This window comes from Anabrus simplex, chromosome 1 (genome assembly GCF_040414725.1).
Source record: "Anabrus simplex isolate iqAnaSimp1 chromosome 1, ASM4041472v1, whole genome shotgun sequence".
Lineage (NCBI taxonomy): Eukaryota > Metazoa > Arthropoda > Insecta > Orthoptera > Tettigoniidae > Anabrus > Anabrus simplex.
Window position 1 is genome coordinate 1,764,532,751 of NC_090265.1, and position 20,215 is coordinate 1,764,552,965.

General features: G+C 38.9%; 1 protein-coding gene across 3 annotated transcripts in view; it reads right to left on the bottom strand.

Annotated features, from left to right (window-relative positions):
* LOC136858756 (glutathione S-transferase 1-1) overlaps positions 1-20,215 on the bottom strand; it is a 53,376-nt gene that overhangs the window by 16,141 nt on the left and 17,020 nt on the right. For all 3 annotated transcript variants that reach the window (XM_067138530.2, XM_067138529.2, XM_067138527.2), the window contains 3 exons: positions 19,419-19,571; positions 19,060-19,118; positions 13,803-13,944 (listed from right to left, as the gene is read on the bottom strand). In XM_067138530.2, coding sequence (XP_066994631.2) covers positions 13,803-13,944; positions 19,060-19,118; positions 19,419-19,559 — 342 coding nt within the window. In that variant the 5' untranslated portion in view covers positions 19,560-19,571. The remainder of the gene's footprint in view (positions 1-13,802; positions 13,945-19,059; positions 19,119-19,418; positions 19,572-20,215) is intronic.

Sequence of the window (20,215 nt, forward strand, 5' to 3'; positions counted from 1 at the left end):
CATTCCGGAAATTAATATAAGTGCAAGTAAAAACAATGTCTAATTCCCCAAGATCAACCAGGCTTGCTTCAAATAAGAAAGATGACAGAATATTTCAAAGACCAGAGAAAATACACTATTCGATTCGCAGACCACAATTTCACAGTGATTAGTTTATAAAATCTTCATAATTAAAGGTAGAAAGAAAGGACAAGGGAAAATATGTTAGGAAGCGAAACAAGGAGGATGAAAATTTAAGTAGGGATCAGGCTGCAAAGTCCCAGTTGGAAATAATGATGTTGATTACACCAGACGCAAAGTTCAGTCACTGACAAGGTTGCCAGTCCACCACTCCCTTCTTACACACTCGGAGAAGAAGTCTCAGAACGAAAATTTGTGCACCATAATTGTATTTTGACGTTGAGTCCTGAAGGGACTAGAGTTCAGAATCAAATAGTAGTAAAGCCTCTCAAGGCAAGGAAAAGGCAAGTATTGAAAACATAATGTAAAATACTAATCTGCTCACCCGGTCTGAAGAGGAAGAAGAAGAAGGTTAACAGCACACGGTCCAGCCGTGCGGAATGCAGGAGCTCTCACTGCCTATTACAAAACACGAAGCACACCTGATCGCTGGTCGAAGGAAAGCGGCGAGTATATATACGCCAGGGAAGGCAAGTCTAGAAAATGCTGGAGACAAATGACGTCAGGTGGTGGCGTGGGGAGGAGCGACAGCGCAAGCAGTAGTGAGGCAGACTAGCAAGCAGACGGAACGAAAGGAGAGCAGTATAATGTGTAGCAGAACGGAGCGGAGAAGTATGCTTAAGGTAAGAAAAATGTTGAGATCGGGAGCTCGTAACACCATGCGACATAGAACTGTACACGTGAGAATATCTTCCCCCCAGTTAAACAACGTTTATTTGTTTTTAAAGTAAATTCCAAATACCAATTTCCACATCTGTAACATCTTCAGGTTTTGAGATATAAGTATCCCCATAAAAAGAATCCAACCCCTTCATCAGCCCTCCTCCACCCCCACCTAGGTGGATTTTCCAAAAACAAAAAAGGCATCCTTCTTTATTTTTAAAGGAGTATCCTCGTACCAAGTTTCATGTCTGTAACATGTTAATTTTTTGCCATACACTGTACATATTCCGATACTCATTTTAAAAATTCACCTGTGGTTTCAATTCTTTTCAGCCCCTTAAGTGGTTTTCCAAAAACAAAAAATACCTGTTCTTTTACTTTTAAAGGCGATTTCAAAAACCAGTTTTCACGACTGTAACATCTTCAGTCTTTGAGATATAAGTATGCTCTTAAAAAGTTCAACTTCTTCGTCACTTCTTTCCACCCACTCCCCCTTAATTGAATTTTCTAAAAACAAAAAATACGTGTTTATTTATAAAGGAGCTTACAAATACCAATTATCACCACTGTAACATCTTCAGTTTTTGAGATATTTTCATCCTCATGAAAAGAAGTCAACTCCTATTTCTCACCCCAACCCCCAAGTTGATTTTCCACTCAAAAATGCCTGTTTTGTTATTTTTAAACGAGATTCCAAATACACATTTTCACGTCTGTAACATCTTTAGTTTTTTAGATATAAGTATCCTCATACAAATAATTCAACCGATGTTTCAATCATTCCATCCCCCCTTAAGTGGATTTTCCGAAAACAAAAGAATGAGTATTTCTTTTTTTAAAGGAGACTCCAAATACCAATTTTTACGTCTGTAACATCTTTAGTGTTTGAGATATCAGTATCCTAATAAAAATAATTCAACCCTCTTTTCAGTTCCTTTTACCCTCACGTTAAGCAGTTTTACCAAAAGCAAACAATACCTGTTTTTTATTTGTAAAATTGTTTAAATACCAATTTTCACATGTGTAAAATGTTAAGTTTTGAGATATACTGTAGATATGCTCATCTTACAAATTCACGCCAACCCACTTTTCAGTCTCTTAGAGGTGAAGCTTCCACGGTGTGTGGAATTATTCAGTTTATTTTCCAGGTTGAACCGTGTTGTTGTTTTCTGTACATTACATTCAGTTTGCTGCCGTTTCGAATACACTGCAGTATTCTTTGTCAAGGCGACTGAAATACCCTTACTCGATCCGAGGAAATCAGTCTCCCAGGCAGCAATTACACTACAAGAGTGGTTGGTTCCTGACCTTGGTCTATATATCCTAGCATTTCTGGCTGACCTAAGTCCACTGACTGTCCCGTGAGAATTCTGGAAGGTATATGTCACAGCCGGGTAGTGGAGCTTGCCCGCGCCGTTATGTAATAGGAGGTTCGACCTGCGTGTTTATACTGTGGTAACGGCGCGGGCAAGCCCCACTACCCGGCTGTCACCCATACCTTCCAGAATTCTCACAAGACAGCCAGGGGTAAGGCTCTATAAGATGGGGATGCTTAGCCGCCATTTCGGTTCATACATGCGCAATGGGCCATATGATCAAAACTCTAGATTCTCCTACGCGCACTCGCTGCGTCACATTGAACGTATCGCTTTAGTCACCGCGTGCAGGGAGAGAATAGTGCTATGTTTGTGTGGATATTTATTACATAATGGTGGGCTGTCCTGCACCTAATTGTAGTAATGCCTTTACTGCGGGATAGAGGTTGTTTCGATTCCCTTCTGGTGTATTATGCCTCCACTGCCTCTGATACACCTTCTACTTCAAGTGCGGACTTAAACCTGCATCCAGCTCCCACTGACGTTACTACATCCCTTAATTTAGTCACATTGACCATTCAAAATTCAGTTCTTCCCCCAAAAATCCGGCAAAAGGAGATCAAACACCACAGTTACAACCAAGATATGTGGTAAGCCTATATGCAGACAGGTTTTAAACTATGAGCTTTCTGACTCAAGCTCTGGAACATTCGTTTTTTTTAATTTGGGTGGTGTAAGGAAACCAAACTGTGAAGTTATGGAATTAGATTGTAACTGTGAGGTCTTCTATAGGGACTATAAGCATTATATACTGTACCGGGAAATAGTTATGGGGCAAGAGCATGCGAAGGATCTCAGGTATTTTGCGATTGCGATTGGAGCAGGTACAGAGAAGGATGATTTCGCAAGGCGAATAATAGGTGGTAATTAAAACTGTTGACAATATTTATTGATAATCTCGAGCAAATCACCCTGCTTCTCCTTCATCACAATTAAATTTTCAATTGATCTCTTCAGAATGCAATTAAGTAAATGAAATATATGCGCTGTGATAATCCAATATATCCACTCGATGTTAATAATGTTCAGAATAAATAGCAGATCTCAATACATCCTAAAGTTCATCTAGGATCTCCTATACAAACTCAAATTCAAAACAACACTCTGATCATAGAACTTCATTCAACCACTTGTTGATTTACCAACATTTTTAAATTGCAAATTAAGTCTATCACTTGTGGTAAAAACCTAAAATCTTTCTAAAATAATTATTAAACAAAATATTAACTGACACTTGCCGTAGCAAGCCTACACTTCAAATTCGATATTTTCAGTCATTTGATGAAGAAATCCTACAGCTCATCTAAACAAATGTACAAGATTGTTAAATAGTGCACTTGTTATATGACAAGCCCTACAGTTCATCTAGGTATTGTGAAATGATTTCAGTTTACACAACTTCGAAGAGAAACCTAAAGTTCATTGAAATATGACTCTAAGTCTCCTACAATTTCTACAAGCAGAATTCACACGATTAAAATTACGAAGCACTTTTCATTTGATCAACGTAGCACTGTTGAATGATTGAGTGCATTATTAAAAGGTCAGTTAATGTCCAAGTGTAATTACTCACTTAAGAACAGATAAAATACACTTATATCACCGGTGTTCTGCTCATAAGAATGGATGAAGTACAGCTCTGCAGCTCGGTGACTGGAGCTTCTGTAGCGGACAGCCTGAACTCGAACTCAGTCACTGGTAACTGATTATCAGTGCAATACTTCAGGTTAGGAGATAAGATTCAGCTATAGAAGTAGTTACTCTATTCCTATTTTCTTCCCGAATGTAATTTATAACAACATAACATTTGTTTCATGAATATTCGGTTGAATAAACTAAAATCCTGTCCGGCTCCATGGCTAAATGGTTAGCGTGCTGGCCTTTCGTCACAGGGATCCCAGGTTCGATTGCCGGCAGGGTCGGGAATTTTAACCATCAATGATTAATTTCCCTGGCACGGGGGCTGGGTGTATGTGTTGTCTTCATTCTCATTTTATCCTCATCACGACGCGCAGGTCGCCTAAGGGAGTCAAATCAAAAAAGACCTGCACCTGGCGAACCGAAACCGTCCTGGGAACTCCCGGCACTAAAAGCCATACGCCATTTCATTTCAACTAAAACCCTCTATTCATTACAACTGCATAAGCTGGTGAGATTCATAATTAACACTCATAAAAAATAAGTTTATTTTGCACATAGAATGTCTTTTTTTAAATACTGGTAAATAAGAAAAGGGGCTAAATTTTAGAAAGAAATAAACATAAAGAATCTCAGTTACTTGAGTGTGTTCATCTTCGTACATCAAATTTCAGCGTTCTTTTTGTTCAAAGAATATTTTTCTCATTATTCTGACAACATTGAAAATAGTGCTGAATCAATTTCACACAAGTATGAAATATGGTATCAAAATATTCAATAACAATTTATATATCTTCGACGCGGACTGATTACCACTTCAAATCTCACGATTTAAGAATGATAGTAGCCTATATGTATACCACGGTATCCCTCATTTCATTTGACAGTACCGCAGCGCATAGTTTACGAGCATCCTATTCTGCTTATCAATAATAATAATAATAATAATAATAATAATAATAATAATAATAATAATAATAATAATAGTACTGGCTGGTACACCTCTACGCCGCACATTTGAATTTTCCGCCTTAAAGTACTCCTCTACACGAGAAACTTTGAACTTAAAACTGGATCTACTTAAACCTTTCCTCTGAAGATGTCACTGTGTGAATTTCGACTTGTTTTTGTTTACTATTTATCAAGAAGTTTGGACATTCTCTCATAGATGTCACTGAATAAGAACTGTGACCATGCACCCTGGTGCGAAGTGAAGGAACTTTCTTGAAGAAATTATGTACTCATTAGTTTTGTCCTTGCTAAATTTCGTTCTTTCATTTGTGGGTTGGCAAGATTAATCTTTCTTTCTGCCAGTTTTGAACTTAGCCAATCCAGAATTTCTGTAATTAATTTCCCACCAATCATAGGTTTCTTTTTCGATTTTGTGTGTAACTGTGTACTGTAGCCAATAAAAGCCTGTGGGTGTGTCTTGATTATTCATGAAAGGTCTCGAATCTTTCTCGAGGGTATAATAACTGTTGATTTTCTTGTCTCTAGGCCACTTCATCAACTTCTTAGTGTATGGACGTGTAGCAGGAGGCGGGAAGCGCCTCTTTCTTCAGGCAGCAGTTCTTCAGGAAGGTAATGGCCGCTTAACATCTTTATCTCTTGCTAGCTCAGCAGTTTAACCCGCGGGGAAGGTCCGAAACCTTTACCATGTAACCTATCTCTATAAACAAGTAAATTTTTTCCAGTTTATGTAAAAACTTCATATACCTTTAACTGTAAATCGGGGATAGAGAGTGCTTTACCGTCTCGAGCTCCCCTTCATTTTGATTTGATGGTGACTATGTTTTCGTAACCGATTTTCTACTCTTCCTTAATGTGTTAAGTTTATTCAGTATACGAGTAACGAGTGACATTCCGCAATTTTTAAGGTGAATAGCCCCTGTTTCTTCGGCCTAGTGCCTTTTAGGTTTTAAAATGTGTATTTAGGAGTGCAAGTACTCGCCTCCATTCCTTTGGTATTGCGGGCCATTCACTTAACCTGTTCTTTTTCCGCTAAGGCCCAGTAGATTGGGTAAAAGATATCCCCGTTTCATTTTGTGTAAGTTGTGCCTAGATGGCAATTTAGTGTAAAGCCTGGTATTGCCTTTAATAGGCTTGGAAAACTGAGAGCGGGTCAGCTCTTTTAAGTATTTGGATATGTGCCTCTAAGAGGCTTGACATTGCTAGGTGGGAGTAAGTGCTCCATGTTATTAGGGGTTTTCTGCCCTTTGGTAAATATGTGTTTGTGAGCTGAGAGCTCAGAAATTGTAAAACTTGGGGCTTGAAGGCCAGATTGTTAAATTATCTCTAAATATTGGCTTTTCCTGGTCTTGTACCTGATTGTCGGTTATTTGTTGATTTGTTGTTATTTGTTAAACTTTGAAATTCTATGTGAAAATTGTTAAGTTTGCTATTTTCGAAAATATAACCTTTAATGCAATTTTAATTCATATCTCGGCTTTGTAGTTAGACCCATTAACCCCAGCACCTTCTTTCACCTCTGCTGTTCCACAGATACCTCGGAATAATAATAATAATAATAATAATAATAATAATAATAATAATAATAATAATAAACCGATTTATTAGTAAGCTATTTTTTCTAATATTTCTCCAGTGAGATTATATGCCTAGTTTGTTTATTAAAAGACGCATAATCAACGACTTTGTTTTTACAATCACCGTCTCGAGCAGAAATTACATAATAATGTACGAAATATACTAATATTTATGTTGAGTAACCGTTTGAGTAATACTAGGAATGAGTATTTTTACAGTATGTTCGTTTAGCATTATTTTCTAGCGTGGAGAACAGTGAAAAAGAGGGATATACAAGGCTGGGGCGGTCAACTGCCTTACCAACGTAGTGCAGGAATGAACCATAATGGCAGGCGAGCATACCTAGTCTTTAAAGAGCCCTAGCCAAGGGGCTTACGTCAGCCAAAAAGGCTAGGATATATAGACCAAGGTCAGGAACCACTCTTGTAGTGTGATTGCTGCCTGGGAGACTGATTTTCTCGGATCGAGTAGGGGTATTTCAGTCGCCTTGACAAAGAATACTGCAATGTATTCGAAACGTCGGCAAACTGTATGTGATGTACAGAAAACAACATGTTTCAACCCGGAAAATAAACTAAATAACACTACTTTTCAGTCCTTTTTACCCCCCCCCCTTTAGTGTTTTATCCGAAAATGAAATAATACATGTTTCTTTATATATATATATAAAATGAATGTTTGTATGTATGTAAATGACACATCTCCTCCTAAACCACTGGAGCAAAATGAAGAAATTTGGTACACTCATAATTTACTATCTGGAGGCGAGCACTGTGGGGGTAAGCCATCCCTAGCACCCTTAGGGGTGGGGGGTCAGGGGGTTTATATATAAAATTAATAGAAAATAGTATCAAATACATAGTTTTCGGGTTCGCTGACATGAATAGTGACATGCCGGATTTTTTAAAAGTTCAAGTCAGCCCCTTTAGTGAAGGGGGCGAGGGAGGAGTGATATATAAAAATAATCGATAATAGCGCCGAATCCATTGATTTCGGGGTCGCTGAGATGAATAGTAACACTCCGGAAATTTTTAAAGTCCAACTTCAGCCTCCTTTGGAGTGGGGGGTCCGAGGGGGAATGATATATATAAAAATAATCCAAAATAGTGACGAATCTATGGATTTCGCGGTCGCTAAGGTGAATAGTGACATTCCGCAATTTTTAAGGTGAATAGTGACATTCCGCAATTATTTAAAGTCCAACTTCAGCCCCCTTTGGGGTGGGGGGGCGAGGTGTTAGTGATATATGAAAGTAATCGAAAATAGTGTCGAATCCATACTTTTCGGGGTTGCTGAGATGAATAGTGTCACTCAGGATATTTTTAAAGTACAAGTTCGGCCCGCTTTTGGGGTGGAAGGCTTACAAATATTACCTACCATCTGGAAAATATACTGTGGGGGCTGGACACCCCTAGAATCCATACGGAACGGGGTTAACTATAACCCATATTAATAAATGAAAGTTGGTTTGGAACGATCTATGTAAGTAGTATACTGTACTGTATATATAAGTTAAGGTATAAAAATTAAAATAGACGTTAATTAATTAAGCACTTCCAGGCATCCTAGAAACTTAAGACTTGGTACCAGAAAAGCTGATGACTTCAAGATCCATAGATTAATAGAAAATTTTCAAAATACCCTGAGGGGCCTCGGTGGGAGTCTCAAATTTGGGGCTCAGCATAAGAACGCAGTTGGATATATTTAACCTAAACGATAACCTATAGGTTTCATGGGCTTAAAAGTTTCCTGAAAGTCCTCATTTTTAATCCCCTCCCCCATATCGAGATGGCGGCATAATCTGCCAGACGAGCTAGAAAATTGAAATTTGGCAAAAGTATAGCTTTCAGCCTGTAACTGACGGAAAAATTACGAGATGTTTAATATGTTTATTTTTTACCCCCCAAAAATATCGAAATATGGAGGCAATTATATAGATGGTGCAGACCTTCCTTTTGCGGTATTTGGTGGCTAAATGGTAAGTCGTATCACAAAAGGGATGGCACATTCTACGTTCAATTTGGAGTGATCTACAACTTTGGACCTATGACTTTTTGTCGTATCTCTATCCCTTATACGTTAAATTTGGCTCTGTTTCTGTACTGTACGTATTTTTTGCACTTTTTACAGGTATAATTGGTAGTTTGATTCACTTATCCGAACGATAGGATCGTCACCTTGTACGTGAAGCTTGGCCCACGCAATAGCTATATGTGTACCAAATTTTATGTTTGTAGCTGTCACATATGTGTTCGAAAAGTAATTCATTGTGAGAAAACCTTACCAAATTTCACCGTATTCAACCTTTCAAACTCAATCTTACCCATAAGTAGATGAGGTACGAGAACACATCATAGGACCAGCCATTTAGACCGTTATATATGGCGTCTTATTGTAGGCCTACAATCCTTTTGTCGATATGATGTACCTTTTAGAGCAGTTAATCTTCAAATGAAGGTAAAAATTCATATACTTTCGTATATTGATCTATATTTATTCACTGAAGTCGATTTGTATTGAACCAGAAAGGGTGTGCGTGCCTTTGTAATTAATACTTTACAAATCTATAATGACTCTCAGCAGGGGGGCGTCTGCTATTGTAATCAGTGCCACCCACGTCGACTTTAACTGGCAGTATGAATGGAGTCTTTCTCCAACTCCTGTATACCATTATAACGAATATTTTCCTTCTCGATTTGACTGGCAGAAGGCTACGGAACATGCAATTTTTTTCAAAACTCCTTTACCCCACTGTGTTTGGTAGTAGACTAGGGCGCTCGCCATTATAAACGAATTTACCCATCTAAAATATGTTTGACGTTAGGCATAGTGGCCTGCTATTATAATGGAAACTCACCAACTCGGTGTGACTGGCATTAGAAAAAGGGACCTGTCATTATATTGATAACAGCAGAACTCAATTTTGACTGGCTGTAGGGAAGGTGCCTGCAATTATAATAAAAATCCTCGATTGTTATCTGTCTGGAAGTAGGAAATGGGGCCTGTCATTGCAACGAAATCTCCCCAAATATATTGTGACCGCGCAGCAGGCAATGGGGCCCGCCATTATAATGAAAATCGCCAAATCGATTGCGAATGGCAGTCGGTTATTGGACCTGCCGTTATCATCACAACTGCGCAACTCGCTCTTTACATTAGAAGCAACGTATGTGGACCTCCCTATGCTGTTTCTCGGATAACGCTCAGAGACATGGAATTAAAGAGATCATATTCACTGCATGTACAATAATTTTCTTAGATATCCGTATACAATATAGAATACCGTAGCGAAGCACGGGTACATTTGCTAGTTCTTTTTTAAAAATTTTTAACTACCACTTCACGTCTGTAACATGTTAAGTTTTGAGATATACTGTAAATATGCTCAGGGATTATGTATACCAATTTTGGTTGGCAGCAATGCCCGAACATACACGCATAATCGCTGCTGCAAAATCCTGGAGCTAACGTTGCCATGGTTACGGCAGTTAATGTCTTTACCCTATTCCTAGAGCAGGAGTAGTGTGGTGCCAATATTTCCATAACAAGCTAGCAAAAGAGACAAAGTGTCTCATAGTGCATTGGCACTGCCGGTGGCTCTAAGTAGCCTACGCAGTGGGCTGCAAGGTATGCACTGGCCATGCGATCGACCTCGCTATTGGGCATATCCAATCGCAATTTCTCCTACTAATTTTGCTCGGCCGGGTTGCTCGTCAACTATAATCAGCTTTCCGCCGATCTCAAAAAGCAAGTGGCCGAACTCCGCATTGGACGTGTGCCACGTCCACTACCACCACTACGACTACCACGACCTCCGCCTTCACCCTTCAATGCCTCCCTCTCACAACTTTAACTTACTACCATTCCTCCCCAGTAATGTCTTCATCTGTTCCTATACAACTCACCTCTGAACGCCCTAGCCTTTTACGTATCCCATCTCGCTACTTCCATCACCAGCGAATCACCGAAAAGTCTGCATCAATTACCGCATCCGTCGCACCGTCAACTTCGTTACCACCACCACCGTCTCAACCCGCAATGTTTAGCTGCATCCTTCGCGCCGTTGCCACAACCATCACCGAACAAGAAGTCCTCCATGAACTTCATGCAACAGGAGTCCCAGCACGGCGGGCGTTCCGCATACTGAACTCTTCTAGAACAACTACCTTAGTACGTCTCCATCTACCGACAGAAGACGCAGTCCATCGCCTCATCGCCAGTGGAGCTCACATCTATCGACCCCATTATCCAGTGGAACTCTCTCCCTCCCCTCCTCGACCTTTCCCCAGACATCCCTCCGTTGCTACACATCATCGCACCCGGCCAGCTCGTCCTCTCTATCAAAGTTGTCACTACGTACGCCCACCCCTTACCGCAACTCATTCCTTCTTCTACCCGTCTCCACATCCAGATCTGTATAGAATCCTCACAACTTCCCTCAGTCACATCGCCGCAGCCTACAACTCCTCAACCCATCCTTCCAATTTAGCACTCCCCTCCCTCTCTACAACCACTTATTCTCGCATCTCCCGGTCCGAGAAAGCGCGTAACGCTCTGCCCTTCCGGCGGGGAATGAAAACTTCTTCAACAACAACTAGTCATGCGTCTTGGTATATGTACTAGTTACCAACTGATGAGCCAAAATTTGGCACACTGGGGTAAAATATTGGCAACAGGAATGAGTTAGCTGGAAAATTTATTATGTCCAATAACGGACCAATTATAATGGATTTGTGTATGTTCCAGCATATTTCTTAACCAAACTTGATACACACGAATTACTATCTGCAAAAAATACTGTTGGGGTAAGACACCATTAGTACCCCGAGGGGAGGGGTTGATATGTAAAAATAAGCGGAAACGACTGATATTAGTGTTGAATCCATGGCTTTCGAGGTCGCTGAGATGAATTGTGACATTCCGGATGCCCTTTAAGTCCACGTTCAGCATCCACCAGCATGAGGGTTGAGAAAAATAATGTTATTGTCTTTACGGTCCATTAACCACCGTTTTTAGAGACACCGAGGTGCTGAAATTTAGTTCAACAGGAGTTCTTTCACATGCCACTAAGTATACCGATATGAGGCTGACATATTTGAACACCTTCAAATATTACCGGACTGGGCGAGAATCAAATCTGCCAAGTTGGGGTCAGAAGGCGAGCGCCTGAAATGTCTGAACCACTCAGCCCGGCATGGGGGTTGAAAAGGGGTGAACAAGAATATGCCCAAAATGGCCGATATTTTTCTTTAGTCCACAGTTTTCGGGTCCCTAGCCTGATTGGTGCCACTCGCAGTGACAGTTGGAATCGTGTACATCATTTCTATTGCGCGAGGCATAAATACACACGGTTATAACTTACTTTCATTATTTATAGATAAGCTACTTCCCCAACAATCTGGGCTGACACAGGGTAATAGTTTAACACTAAATTATAGTCTCAAACTAAAACTCAAAATTAAAAACACAACAATAATAATTCTAAATTCACAAAAGAGTTCATAGACTATCAGTCAACGTCACAATAAAGAAATCTACAAAAACATTACTTAGCACTACAGACCGGAAGAATCTTGGTCTACCAAGCGACCGCTGCTCAGCCCGAAGGCTGCAGATTACGAGGTGTCGTTTAGTCAGCACGACGGATCCTCTCAACCGTTATTCTTGGCTTTCTAGACCGCGGCCGCCATCTCACCCTCAACAGCTCCTCAGTTCTAATCATGTAGGCTGAGTGGACCTCGAACCAGTCCTCAGATCCAGGTAAAAATTCCTGACCTGGCCGGGAATCGATCCTGTGGCCTCCGGGTAATCAAACCGTTAATACAAATTCTAAAATTAAAAAGTCAAGAAAATGTCTGAGCAAAGCCGGGTAATATAGCTAGTTATGTTATAAAATAGATGCATTACAAATTCCAAGACCGCAATGTAGTATTCAGTTAAGCTAAGAAGTTACTGTATGTTCATGTAGATGTAATTACATTTTTTTATTACAGGACATTTAGTATGAGTTTTTCATCAAAATAGTAAAGTGAAATCATAGCCATAGATAGCTCTTAGTTTGTAACATGGAATGTGGGTTCCCTTCTTTGTCAGTCAGAAAAGTACTGCTAATTTTATCATCATGACACTTTCCTTTAATTCAGATAACGTACCTATTTTGTAATACTGTCCGATTGTTTCTAAAATTCTAGTATAAAGTATATGCTAGGTAAGGTTCTAGCATGGCCTAGTATGGCCTTCACAGCTGATCTGATGTGGTGTTGTCGCAGCAACACTTAAGCTCTAGTAAAGTTGGCTGAGATGCAGAACTTCTTCTTCTTCTTCTTCTCCTTCTTATGACGCTGTCTCCCAATTGGCGATCCAATTGATTATGATTACACGCGAAACGGCAGCACGGAAGATTTCTATCAACGTATGTCCATACCACCGCCGCAAGTCTTTCAGCCAAGAATTTCTCCGTCTTCCCACATATCTTTTCCCATCAATCTTCACCTCTCATGATGTGCCCGAGGTAGCTGAGTTTACACTCCTTGATGGTTATGAGAAGCTCTTTCTTCTTGTTCAGGATGTTGAGGATTTCTCCATTTGTCTTCTTTTCTACCCAAGATATTCGGAATATTCTTCTGTATAAGTACATTTCAAAAGATTCAATCCGCTTCTCCAATTAAGGGCTGAGCGTCCACCCTTCGAAACCATACAGAAAGACAGGAAAGACATAACAACGTAGCATTCGAACACCGAGCTGGCGGTTGAGTTCTCGGCTGGTGAATAAGGTCCTCATGGTATTGAACTTATTCATTGCTTGTCCAATCCTCGATAAGATTTCACATTTTTGAATCACAATGCTGGTTCACTAGAGTTCCAAGATATTTGATGGAAGATACTTGTTGGACGATGTTGTTATTGGTGTAAAGAGAGACTTGTTTTGGTGTTTCGAGAATACAGTCAGTTTGGTCTTGTTAATATTCAAGGATAAACCGTAGGTTTCACTGGTCCTCACGATGTTGTTTATAATGATTTGAAGATCACTAGGGTTGCTGGCTAAAACAATCGTGTCATCAGCAAATCGGATGTTATTAATGACATAGCCATTGATCGTGATACCTAGATTAACATCTTCCATAGAATCTCTGAACACAGCTTCAGAGTAGATGTTGAAAAGGAGTGGGGACAAGACACATCCCTGGCAGACATTTCTTCGTATAGCTATGTCTTCAACAGTAGTTCCGTCTATTTTGACCGCTGCCGTTTGATTCCAGTACAAGTGGGTAATGATGCGAAGAGACCCAGAACAGTGACACAAATATATAAATAGCTAAGTTGTTCAAAAATTACTGTATATCTCAGACTCTTGAAAGAAGGGAAATTAAAGATAAGGAATCTAAATAGTATACTTACATAATAATCAGCAAATCTTTGGTAGAGTGTTCCCATATCAAAATACAATCTTTGGTCTACTTGGGCTCTCTTCTTAACATCTTTGGGGTAGAGAGATTCATCTTTTCCATACTGCTGGACCAGGTAACTCAGTATGGCTCGGCTGATAACATATCATAAATTACGATATAAATTAATGTGTAAAATATTGATATACCAATATTGCATGCCGTAATAAAATGATGACTAGTAAGAGATGAACAATCATATATTACATGCATACACAAATAGGTATGGAAATTGCTGCAACCATAAGAAGTCATTGCTCAAATTAAAAAAAAATTAATGGTATTTCTGTATTGGTCGTGTCCACAGTAACAAGGAAATGCACTTTTAAAATTTCCGTCACCTCCGTCTGTCTGAATGGCTGAATGGAATTTAATGAAAATAAGTACTGTATGTTAAGTCGCGGGATGAGCCACTACACTCTAGGCTATAAATAATTTTTATTCACGCTCAGTGAAATAGTAGTTTAGAGGGAGGCCTAAAATGTAATTCTCAAATATTTACGCTATTAGTGGTCCTATCGATAAATACCACATAACTGAAGTTATTTAGAATTAAATATCCGATCATTTATGTCTTATACCTTTTTACTGTACCGGCTATGATATCAGAGATATTAATGATTTTGGATATTTGTTCGTAAGTACATAGGAACGCCGAGCCACGAGAAAATGGGTGAACAGAATTTAATGAAATATTGTTCAATCATGTTAACTGGCGATGGTTTTTGTCATGATTATCTTAAGGTGTAAAAATACAGGGTCAGTCCATATTGACAAGGAAAATTGTGAAGATGATCATAAAAATGAGAAAAAATCGTAAAGGAACGATTACTTGAAAAATAAGACAAGAAGGAGTCACGAAAGGAAGGAGGGCTTCCATTACATTAGATGCTCTAATATCACAGAGTGAAAACAAAACGAAATGTGAAAGCCTACAACATCAAAAGACCATAAAATTGATCAACAGAAACAATACATTGACCATTGTTTGTCTCTTCTGCTGCCGCTCATCTCCGATAGATGGGATCACTGATGCGTACCGAGTATAACAGCCTGCCTGAATATTGGTGGGAAGTAGCTGGGAAGTTAGATAAAGTTCTTCTTTAGCATGACATTCCTCTGGTTCATAAATTTTCTGATACTACTGGAACGTAGCATGCTGGTTCATCATAGTACTCCAGCGATTCGGTCCCTATTCTGAGTCGCTGATTGGAATGTGCAGTGTGCACACTTAACAGAATAATGGCAGAGAAGTGTTCACAGCTGTTTGCGGCTTGCTCATTCCAGCTCTGGAATTTTGGACTGTTATATCGGCAGCGTAGTACTGTTCGCAAAAAGTGAGAAAATGTGCGGTATTTCATTTGATCGAGTGTTTCATCTGATAGCATTGCTTTTAATCGCAACATTCCTACTGACGTCATTTTAATTACCTATGTTGATTTCAGTTGGGAAAACACAAAGACAGTCTTTCCGAAGATATGATAAGGGAGGTGGAGAGTGAGTATCTTTACAAGTTATAAATCTCAACACATTACTGCACAAAATAATGTCTGAAACACAACGCGAGGAATCCCATAAAGGCTAATTTACGCCGATCTAGACGACGTTTTATCATCAGTGAACTTCGTTTTTCAACCATCATATGTGATTTCAGCATTCCTCATCATGATTATTCTTTTTAAAAAACAGCATCATAGTTTATAATAAGAGCTCACCCTGATATGAAAAACTGTTTTTATCATAAACAGTCTAATGCAATCGAGCGTAGATATAATGGACAACGATTTTTAAGAACATCTAATCACTACATACTATCTTAACATTTTAAGTCGTCCATTCCATTTTAATGATCAATTTTTGTTTTAATAGACACATATAATCTTATTGATTATTTTTAAAGTGTTAAATTCATATATTTTTATCCATGTATATTAGACATTCTTTTGTGATATACACCAGGATCAGGGCCCTGACACACCAATGATTTATGTTATCTACGGCTGATGATGCTCACAAAGATTGAGCGAAACATGTCCAATTTGTAATTAAATGGTTTCATCCTAAATATAAGGATTTTGTGTATTGGAAAGGTGTTTTTTTTAAATATAATAATTTATTATTGAGTGAGAATCTGCCATTATAATGAAACCTGTACCACTCGATTGTGATTTGCAGTAGGCAAGTGGGCCTGCCAGCATAATGAAAACTCCCCAACTTGATTTTGACTGATAATAGGCAAGAGGGCCTGCCATTACAATGAAAATTCCTTAATCCAGTCTTCACATAAGAAAATACGTATGGTGACCTCCCTGTCGCATTTCTGGGGTAGCGATAAGAGGTGTGCAATTTAATAGAATCTTACTCACAGCATCTACACTACTTAACATAGACTTCAGTTTACAATGTAGAATTCCATAGCGAAGCACGGGTACATTAGCTAGTTTGCAATAAAATCAAATCCACATAGAGTACCAATGGTGAAATGTAAATTATTGAGCAGAATCCACATAAATATCACAGTAACATGTAATGTAGTGGGAGGGGGCGCAGCAATTGTCAATACCAGAGCAAAAAGGACCATAGAACAGGCTAGAATGTCACAAGCTAGACAAATATGCCACAGAATCCTACTTGAATCAAAAATGACCATTTAGACCTATTTGAATAGGGTTTTATCATCGGAATACATGAATGCAGATGGTTGATTTTTCATATAGCCAGTGATACTGAGTGTAGCCTGCATTTACTTTTTTTTTTTTTTTTTTTTTTTTTTTGCTACTTGCTTTACGTCGCACCGACACAGATAGATCTCATGACGACGATGGGACAGGAATGGTCTAGGAGTGGGAAGGAAGCAGCCGTGACCTTAATTAAGGTACAGCCCCAGCATTTGCCAGGTGTGAAAATGGGAAACCACGGAAAACCATCTTCAGGGTTGCCGACAGTGGGATTCGAACCTACTATCTCCCGAATACTGGATACTGGCCGCACTTAAGCGACTGCAGCTATCGAGTCCGGTGCCTGCATTTACTAATAACAAATGTGTGCAAACATGGGTACATACACATACATCACGTACTGTAGACAGGTAATAGCACTTGGTTCTGAGAAATTCTGCAGTTGGTGAGCCTGCACTGCTTTTGCCATTCTCAACAAGTATCATCAGTTGGTGAAAAATGAAATGGCGTATGGCTTTTAGTGCCGGGAGTGTCCGAGGACAAGTTCGGCTCGTCAGGTGCAGGTCTTTTGATTTGATTCCCGTAGGCGACCTGCGCATCATGATGAGGATGAAATGATGATGAAGACGACACATACACCCAGCCCCCATGCCAGCGAAATTAACCGATTAAGGTTAAAATTCCCGACCCTGCCGGGAATCGAACCCGGGACCCCTGTGACCAAAGGCCAGCACCCTAACCATTTAGCCATGGAGCTGAACATTAAAGGCAATGGGTTGAGATATAGTGCCATACCTGAAATACTTAGTTGATTACTATTTGCATGAACGAGTGACATCTAATGAATGAAACCAGTGAACAAAGGAAAGGGTGATAAACATAAAGGGGGTACTTACTACAGATTCAGACGGACGGACGTACAATTAATTGGAGAAACCAGCAACAGGGCCGAGATAGAGAAGAGAACATCCACTCGGCATCTGCTTGCTATCATGGCAAACTCACTAGCGTCACTCCCTTGGCATTGCAAAATTTGGGGATCGAGAAGGGCACAACTCAAATCCAGATCCTTAAAAATGCCAGGCACAGTATATAGTGAAAGATAGGGAGCTTTATGCCCAATTCGACCATAGCCTACAACCCTGGGAAACTTCTTTTATCAAATGGGCTGTATCGCGATTGACCTGTCTAAAGCATTTGATAGGGTGGATCATGGGAGAATACTTTCAAAAAAGAGTGCAATTGGACTAGACAAAAGAGTGACTGAATGGGTTGCTGTATTTCTAGAAAATAAATCTCAGAGAATTCGAGTAGGCGAAGCTTTATCTGACCCTGTAATAATTAAGAGGGGAGTTTCTCAAGGCAATATTATTGGACCTTCATGTTTTCTTATATATATAAATGATATGAGTAAAGGAGTGGAATCGGAGGTAAGGCTTTTTGCGGATGATGTTATTCTGTATAGAGTAATAAATAAGTTACAAGATTGTGAGCAACTGCAACGTGACCTCGATAATGTTGTGAGATGGACAGCAGGCAATGGTATGTTGATAAACGGGGTTAAAAGTCAGGTTGTGAGTTTCACAAGTAGGAAAAGTCCTCTCAGTTTTAATTACTGCGTTGATGGGGTGAAAGTTCCTTTTGGGGATCATTGTAAGTATCTAGGTCTTAATATAAGGAAGATCTTCATTGGGGCAATCGCATAAATGGGATTGTAAATAAAGGGTGCAGATCTCTGCACATGGGTATGAGGGTGTTTAGGGGTTGTAGTAAGGATGTAAAGGAGAGGGCATATAAGTCTCTGGTAAGACTCCAACTAGAGTATGGTTCCAGTGTATGGGACCCTCGCCAAGATTACTTGATTCAAGAACTAGGAAAAAATCAGAAAAAAGCAGCTCGATTTTTTTCTGGGTGGTTTCCGACAAAAAGGTAGCGTTACAAAAATGTTGAAAAGTTTGGGCTGGGAAGAATTGGGGGAAAGAAGAAGAGCTGCTTGACTAAGTGGTATGTTCCGAGCTGTAAGCGTAGAGATGGCGTGGAATGACATTAGTAGACGAATAAGTTTGAGTGGCGTTTATAAAAGTAGGAAAGATTACAATATGAAGATAAAGTTGTAATTCAAGAGGACAAACTGGGTCAAATAATAATTTATAGGAAGGTTAGTTAGGGATTGGAATAACTTACCAAGGGAGATGTTCAATAAATTTCCTATTTCTTTGCAATCATTTAACAAAAGGCTAGGAAAACAACAGATAGGGAATCTGCCACCTGGGCGACTGCCCTAAATGTAGATCAGTATTGATTGATTGATCATGATACCATTTGAGAAAGCCTAAGCTGTCGTGTTATAAGTACTTCTAACTTGTTATTTTATGTAACTGGATCAATTGTTTTACATGGAATCTTAAATACTGGGACTTCGAAATCTTTCACGTTTATGTGTGTCTTGTTGAGAATGTAGGGAACATATTGTTGTGCACTTTCTCTATTTTTCAAGCAAACAACCTTATATCGTGTTTAAACAGAGCTCACCTCTCCCAGAGAGCAAATCCATTGTCCACCATTGTTGGCACACAATGCTGAGGATTTATCTGAAAATAATAATAATAATAATAATAATAATAATAATAATAATAATAATAATAATAATAATAATAATAATAATAATAAGTGGTACCAGATAATATAATATTTTAAATGTATAATTTAAAAAAATATTTTGAATTATGCTTTTACTAGAAAATTAGCGTTGCACCTCTTATCACTTTAACAAATGTATATGTACACATACCATGTACTCTTTCTACAATGCCCCCTTGTGAGGCTTATTATTAATCGGAAGAATTTAATGTCAAGATTAACCATTTCATTGACGTAAGGTATACACTTACCTTAATAAATTCTGGTTTAAGATGATCACCCGACGTGAGTTCAGTCAGCTTGAGATTAAGATCAACTCCAATAGCTTTGGCACAGAGCAAGACTGATCTGCAGGGAGCACTTGCCGGAACATAGTAGAAGTCGACAGTCATGTTAACGATAAACTGCAAATATAAGCCAAAAGTGAGCACATAAGGAAGTTAAAAACAATGTATCTAAAAGGCATTAATATTAATTTTACAATAATGATAATTCCTTTGTAATAAAGTGGATGTTAAATAGTTAATTCCTGGTTTACAATGAGGTGAATATTCCGTGTGGAGATTTAATTACGAGGGTTGTAAGTAAACTAGTGCCAGCGTAGTCTAGACACTCGCAGGAGATTGGGCATGCGCAGATAGGATATGGGAGCGTTCAGATGGAACTGTGTCGATGTGTAGTGCACATTTGATGGGAGTCCAATTGGGAGTGTTGTTCCTGTGTGGCGTTAAAGTGAACTGTAATCCAAATTGCGACAGACGATTATCAGGTGAATGTTGATGCAAGTGTAATGGACTAGTATAACTTGGAAACAATTCTCTAAAACGATGGGTAAATACTAAAAATATTGAGCTAAATTAGTAAGTGTTATTATTATTATTATTATTATTATTATTATTATTATTATTATTATTATTATTATTATTATTATTATTATTATTATTTATGAGGTGTGACTATGAAGTTGTTTACGTACATGAGTATTATTATTATTTACGTAGTAATGTAGGGACATTTTTGGGTATAAATCGTGGTCGTATAATTTATT